The sequence below is a fragment of the Lucilia cuprina genome, chromosome 5, assembly GCF_022045245.1.
Source record: "Lucilia cuprina isolate Lc7/37 chromosome 5, ASM2204524v1, whole genome shotgun sequence".
Classification (NCBI taxonomy): Eukaryota; Metazoa; Arthropoda; class Insecta; order Diptera; family Calliphoridae; genus Lucilia; species Lucilia cuprina.
Window position 1 is genome coordinate 41,804,454 of NC_060953.1, and position 6,745 is coordinate 41,811,198.

General features: G+C 33.1%; 1 protein-coding gene across 1 annotated transcript; it reads left to right on the forward strand.

The window, feature by feature from the left end:
* The first annotated feature begins 357 nt into the window (after nt 1–357).
* On the forward strand, nt 358–1,291 carry LOC111686490 (peptidoglycan-recognition protein SB1). Its single transcript, XM_023448846.2, has 3 exons — nt 358–504; nt 574–912; nt 976–1,291. Exons 1-3 carry the CDS (start codon nt 465–467, stop codon nt 1,155–1,157), a joined length of 561 nt encoding a protein of 186 aa, XP_023304614.2. The 5' UTR covers nt 358–464; the 3' UTR covers nt 1,158–1,291.
* The last annotated feature ends 5,454 nt before the right edge of the window (nt 1,292–6,745 follow it).

A 6,745-nucleotide genomic window follows, 5' to 3' on the forward strand; every position in this document is an offset into this window, starting at 1 on the left:
CCCAAAAACGTTCTACCTTTTTTAATTATTAATTAACTTGAAGTCTCTGTTAAAATAAAAACAGAACTTGTGTTAAATCTACAAAATAGTTAAAAATTTTGGAAATCCCTTTAGTTCTTTTTGTAGTTTATACAAATTTCCGCAGAAATATACACACACACGGATATGAGTTTGGTTATGTATTGAGGAAAGTGTATGTACTACGATTAAATAAATTATTAACAAATACAAAAACAATTTATAACAACAATAAGTTTAGTTTGAGATGAAACATTGTGTAAATCCCCTGACATTAATGAAAGACACAGCAAAAAAAAAGAACAACAGAGATAAGCAATTGAACCTAAAGATCATTAAGAAACGTAAATATTCTACATATGTATATATAAACCCATGAATCGAAGAACTGAACAGTCATATTTAAACTAAACATACAACAGACCACAAGTTTTTAAAATAATAAAATGGCAAATTTATTTAAAATTATAGCTTTAATAGCAGTTGGTAAGTTTTTAAAATAAAAAAGAAGAAACTGAAAATATAGTTTAAAGGACAAATTTTAAAATTCTTTAGTTTTACCTGCTTGCTTATGTGTTACGATTAAGCCACGCAGTAGTTGGGGTGCTGCCCCAGCACGTTCTCCCTCCCGCATACGTGGCGCTGTAGACTATGTTATCATACACCATTCCGACAATCCCAATGGCTGTTCGACGGAAAGTGCTTGCCAAAGATTGATTAAGAATATACAAACCGATCATAAGGGCCGCCGTAATTTCAGTGATATTGGTTATAATTTCATTATTGCTGGCGATGGCAATGTATATGAGGGTCGTGGTTGGGGTCTACAGGGTTCTCATGCCCCCAACTATAATCGCAATAGTATTGGCATTGTTTTCTTGGGTAATTTTGAGAGTAAGTATATGATCGTTTTCGTTTTTTTTTTCTTTTTATTTATTTTTAAATTTTCACTTTTAGACACCAAGCCATCGGATCAAATGTTGCAAAATGCTAAAGATTTAATTGCTCAAGCTGTTAGTGATGGTTATTTAAAGGATGGCTATACTTTGTTGGGTCATCGTCAGACTAAGGCTACTTCTTGCCCCGGCACTCAATTGTATAATGAAATTAAGACTTGGCCTCATTGGCGTAATATTTAAATTTGTAGTATTAGAATTAAGAGATTCTTTTTTTTTACTCGGTAGTCTTTAATAATTAGAACTTAATTTTACTGGAAAAATTTATTTACAACTAAAAGAATTAAAAATATTGTTTAATATTAAATTTATTAAAAACCAATTAAAACGTTGATTTTTTAATTAAGTTACTAAATTACAACCGATTTTGTCAATCAGAGCGTTATTTAAGAATCTAAAGCCGATTTTTCATATATCGATTTTGAGAGAAAATATAATTAATCACAGATATACATACACTTGTTGCTCAATGGGAGCTTTATTTAAGGATCTACAGCCGCATTTACAAATATTGATTTTTGATTGTAAACATGAGTGATCGTAGATTTTCACTAAGTTCTCAATTGGAGCGTTGTTTTAGGTTCTATAACCGATTTAAGATTATTCATATAATATCGATTTTTGATGGAAAATATCGAAAATTTTCCATCTCTCAGTTGGAGCGTCTTTTTACGATCTGTACAGCCAATTTTTAATAAAAATATCGATTTATTATTGAAAATAAGATTGATCGCAGATTCTCGATCTCGACTTTTTATAGAAAATATAACTGATCGCAAATTTTTACAGTTATGTCAATTGGAATGTCATTTAAGAAGCTACAGGCTATTATTGATTTTTATTATTAAGTGATCGCAGATAGTCACTATTTTGTCAATGGGAGCGTTATTTAAAGGTCTAAGGGCGATTTTAGCTTTTTCATATAAATATCGATTTTTAATGGAAATGATCGCAGATTTTCATTAGATTCTCATTTAATTGTGCCGTTTTTAAGGATATACAGCCAGTTTTAGATTATTATTATGAATATGAGTGATCGCAGCTTTAGTTTAGGATCTATAGACGATTTTAGGTTCCATATATTAAGATCCTTTTTGACAGAAACTATTGCAGATCATTAATTTATCAATTGCTACATTATGGGTACACATCCGATTTACTATTTTCCTAAAATGAAAATTTACAGCCGATTTTAGATTTCTTATAAAATATCGCCCTTCGGCGAACATAATGAACGATCGCAGATAATTGCTTAATTGAAGCTTTTTGATTTTTACTATAAATATAGAATTTTGATTGTAAACATGAGTGATCGCAGATTTTTACTATTTTGTCAATGGGAGAGGTTATTTAAAAATTTAAAGCCAATTTTAGATTTTTCATAAAATAATCGGTCTTTAAGAATTTGATTGATCAAAGATTTTAACTAACTTTGCAATGGGAGCGTTACTTAAGAAATTTCTAGTTTCTTAATTAGGTCGTTAAGTATGGATCTACAGCAGTTTTATATAAATGTCGATTTTTGATGAAAAATATGAAATGATCGCATATTTACACTAGAGTTTCTTAATGGAAGCGTTATTTAAGGATCAACAGCCGTTTTTATATTTTTACTATAAATATTGAATTTTAATTGTAAACATGAGTGATCGCAGATTCTAACCATATTCTCAATTAGGACGTTATTTAAAGATCTACAGCCGATCGGGGATATTCACTATTATGCCAATAGGAGGGTTATTAGGATCTACAGGTGATTTGAGCATTTTCAATTTTATTTAGCAAGTGAATTTTTATTTAACAGACAATTTTAGGTTCTATAAACAAAGGTCGTTTTTGATGGATAAAATAAATGATCACAGATCATTAATATTTTGTCAAAGGGAACGGTGAAGGCCGATTTAACTACTTAATTTAGAAATCTACTGGCGACTTTAAATTTCTTATATAAATATCGCTCTTTTACGGATGATATGACTGATCGCAGATAATTGCTCATTTGAAACGTTTTAAACATACAAACGATTTTAAGTTCTTTTAAATAAATTCTATTTTTTAAGAAAAAAGTAAGTGATCGCGAATATCATCACTTCAAAATTGATATCCATATCAATATTGTCCGTGTTTTAACTAAATTCGGTTAAACCGAATATTATCCTTTTTGTAAAATAAATAAAAAAAAACACTTTTTTAATTTTTTCAAATCACATTTTAACTTTTATTGAGTTTCACTATTAATTTAACTTTAACAAAAAAAAAAACACATTTAAAATTTTTTTCTTTTCATTCAAATATTAAAATATGTATTTTATTAAAAATATTTCAGTTTCATATAAATAACAAGACATTGCATTTAAATTTTTTCAATTATTCATTGTTTTATTATTAATTAGTTTCATATCTCTACTAAATGCAATTGAAACTCTTTTTTTTATCATTTTTCTTTTCATTTTTTCAAATAACAAAATTTATTAACAATTCTTATTGTTATATAAACCAAAAAAATGTGTTAAAGTGAAAATTATAAGTTGTTTTTAATGAAAAATCCAAATGATTATTAAATAAAGTATACAAATTCTACACAATTTCAAAGGTCAAATATGGGGGGAAAATCTCGTATTTCAAAATGAAAGATAAAGTGAATTTGTTTGTAGCAAAATGGTAGTAAAAGTTGAATTTGTTTGAAGTAGAGTGGAAAAAACCATCCTTGTTGGTAAGAAGTATTTAGGATTGAAATGGATGGAAAAAAGTAACAAGGAAACAATCAGCCCACAGGATCCCTCGCCGCAGTCCTAGGTTCCCACGCTGCCGTCAACACTTGGTATCCCACGCCGCCGTCAACACTTGGTATCCCACGCCGCAGTCAATACTTGGTATCCCTCGCCGCAGTCAATACTTGGTATCCCTCGCTGCAGTCAAAACTTGGAATCCCACGCCGCCGTCTAAACTTGGTATCCCACGCCGCCGTCAAAACTTGGTATCCCTCGCCGCAGTCAATACATGGGAGTCCCACGCCGCAGTCTAAACTTGAAAAACCCCTACAATGCTTAACCGGAAACCTGCCAAACAACGAAGACCCTAGGAATTGAACCGCTACGCCGACCCTGGAAACCGCCACGCCCCGATGACCCTAAGATGTCCCTCGCCGCAGTCAACACTTAGAAGAAGTTCCTCGCACCTGCAAAACCCTCGCCACCTCAACAATTCGAAATCCCTCGCTGCTGCAGTGATGGAAGACCGTCCCACGCCGCCGTCTGCTCCTAGAAGACCCCCGCTGCCGTCAAAACTTGGATGATCCTGCTACCCGTCAGTTCCCAGAAGACCCCCGCTGCCGTCATGATGATCCCTCGCTGCCGTCAAAGCATAGAAGTCCCTCGCTGCCGTCAAGTCATGGAATTCCCTCGCTGCCGTCAAGACTTGGAAGTCCCTCGCTGCCGTCAAGCCATGGAAGTCCCTCGCTGCCGTCAAGACTTGGAAGTCCCACGCTGCAGTCAAAACTTGGAAGTCCCACGCTGCCGTCAATACTTGGAAGTCCCACGCCGCCGTCAATACTTGGATATATTTAAAGGATGTTACCGCTGCTGATGTTGAGGTTGTTTGGATGGTTGGTTGTTTGTTGTAGGTGGTTAAAAAATTTGTTGTAAACGCTGCAGACGAATAGATATTCTTCCCAGTAGAATTTTCAACAGTTGCTATGCAAAACTATTTAAGAGGGGCTGGTGGACACACGACATTCGAAAGCCGAGCAACAAAACATTGTAGTGGAGAATTATAACTTCATGGTCCCACAGGATTATTAAGATATACAAGCAAAAGGTGATGGATCTAGTAGTGATAGTAGTTGTAGTATTCGTATAGAAGAGGAAAGGATTATAGTGGTGGTCCTATAGCATCATCTAAAGTGAGTGGACGTCTTGCCACAAAAACTCATGGATTTTGTTTTGATAAATATATGTATACATATATAACAGACCTCAAGGATTGAACGTTAAAGCAATCAAGGATGAAAGTGTTTGATAGTTTGTTTGTTTTTTTGATAACAGTATTTCTAATTTCAAAGCGAAGTCGTCCCTCTTACGTTTGGACGATGTTGTGGATTTTGTGTGTTAAGTTTTCTTTGGATTGAAATGTCATTGGAAGTTAGAAGTCTTACTTTCGCTCTCTCTCTCTCTCTTTCTCGGGGATATTTTGAGCCTTAGGCTTTTGATATTTGAAAGTTCAAGGTGTTTCGATATATATTTTTTTGTAGTAAATCTAGTCCATTTATATAAGTCGTCTCACAACAATATTCATTTAGTAATCAAGATGACAATCGCTTTGTAATAGATTATATAAAGCAAGCTTTCCTCTTCATTAGGGACCGATCGATGGTATGATGATATATAATGATGTTTGACTCAAGGTGTTTGTTTACAAGAACTCAGCGTTTGTTAAAAGTTTGATTTAGATATAGAAGTAGTTTTTTTTGTTTTGGTTTCTTTAGCAAAAGTTGTTATGGTGTTGGTGATGATGATGATTAAAATTTTTTTGGCAAAAAAACAGATTGTTAAAGATTTGAAGTGTGTTAACAGCCCTCTATATGATATTGCTCGCTCTTTATCTCTCACTCTCTCTCTAAACTGAAGACTTCCGTACAACAACTCAGATGTTAAGGAATATGTGATGTTTAAGTATATAAAGGTTGTTTCGCGCGCGCCTTTTATTATAGATTTTTAAAGGATTTGAAGTTGTTATGTGACAAACGATTTTACCAAAGACCAAAGTCTATTTTGCAGTTAAGTTAGGTAGAATAAGACCCAAAGTCTTGAGAATGTTGCTGCATTTTGTAAAGACTTTGTTTTTTGTTTCTTGCGTTTGAAGGCATCATTAAAAGATGATGATATTCATTCTTCAGTTGATTGTTTAAAAGAAGAACTCTACTGTTGTTTGATGTTTGTTGATGTTTAAGATTTGCCCTTCTTGTTGTGCTGGAAATTGAGTTTGTTGAAAGATGTTTAGATATCTTCAACGAAGTTGTAGGAAAATGTTAAAACATTTTCAATATTAGGCCACTAAGTGAAACCGGATGATGACAGAGAAGAAAACACTTTTGGTGATTTGGTGTTAAAATGTGTTAATGTAGTGGTGGCACAATCAAAGGATTTCTTTCAGTTACTAATTATGGCTGCCGCGCGCGCGACCTTGATTAACCAGCTTCTTTAGTTTTCTTTTGGATTAATTGAATGTCTCCTCAAGTACACCGAAGTTTGAAAATGGTATAAGAAATAAAGTTTACTCTCTCTCTCTCTCTCTCTTCTCCCTGTTTTACTCTCTCTCTCTCTCTCTTCTCCCTGTTTTACTCTCTCTCTCTCTCTCTCTCTCGCTTTGATAATAGCTTAATATATTCCCTTCTTCTTGTTGTTGGCTGTTCTTAATCGCAAAACCCTGTGTGTATTTAACTAAAAGGCAGTTTTGGCTCTCTCTCTCTCTCCCTTAGGCTTTCGTGTGTTTATATAGTCTCAATCCGCCTTCTCAATCACTCAAATGTTTGTATATTTCATATAGTATTTGGTTGAGTTTTACTCCCCACAGCAGTTGTTTTACAAAATTTAAGTTAATTTAATAAAGAAAATTTTAAAAAATTACAAAAAAAACATTATTTTACAAAGAAATTTTTTAAAACAACAAAATGAAAATATACTTTTACATAGCATTAATTAAATAAAATTAATTTAACAAAGTTTTCTTTAAACTAGCTATAAATCTAGAAGACAATTGTTAAAAATGTTTTA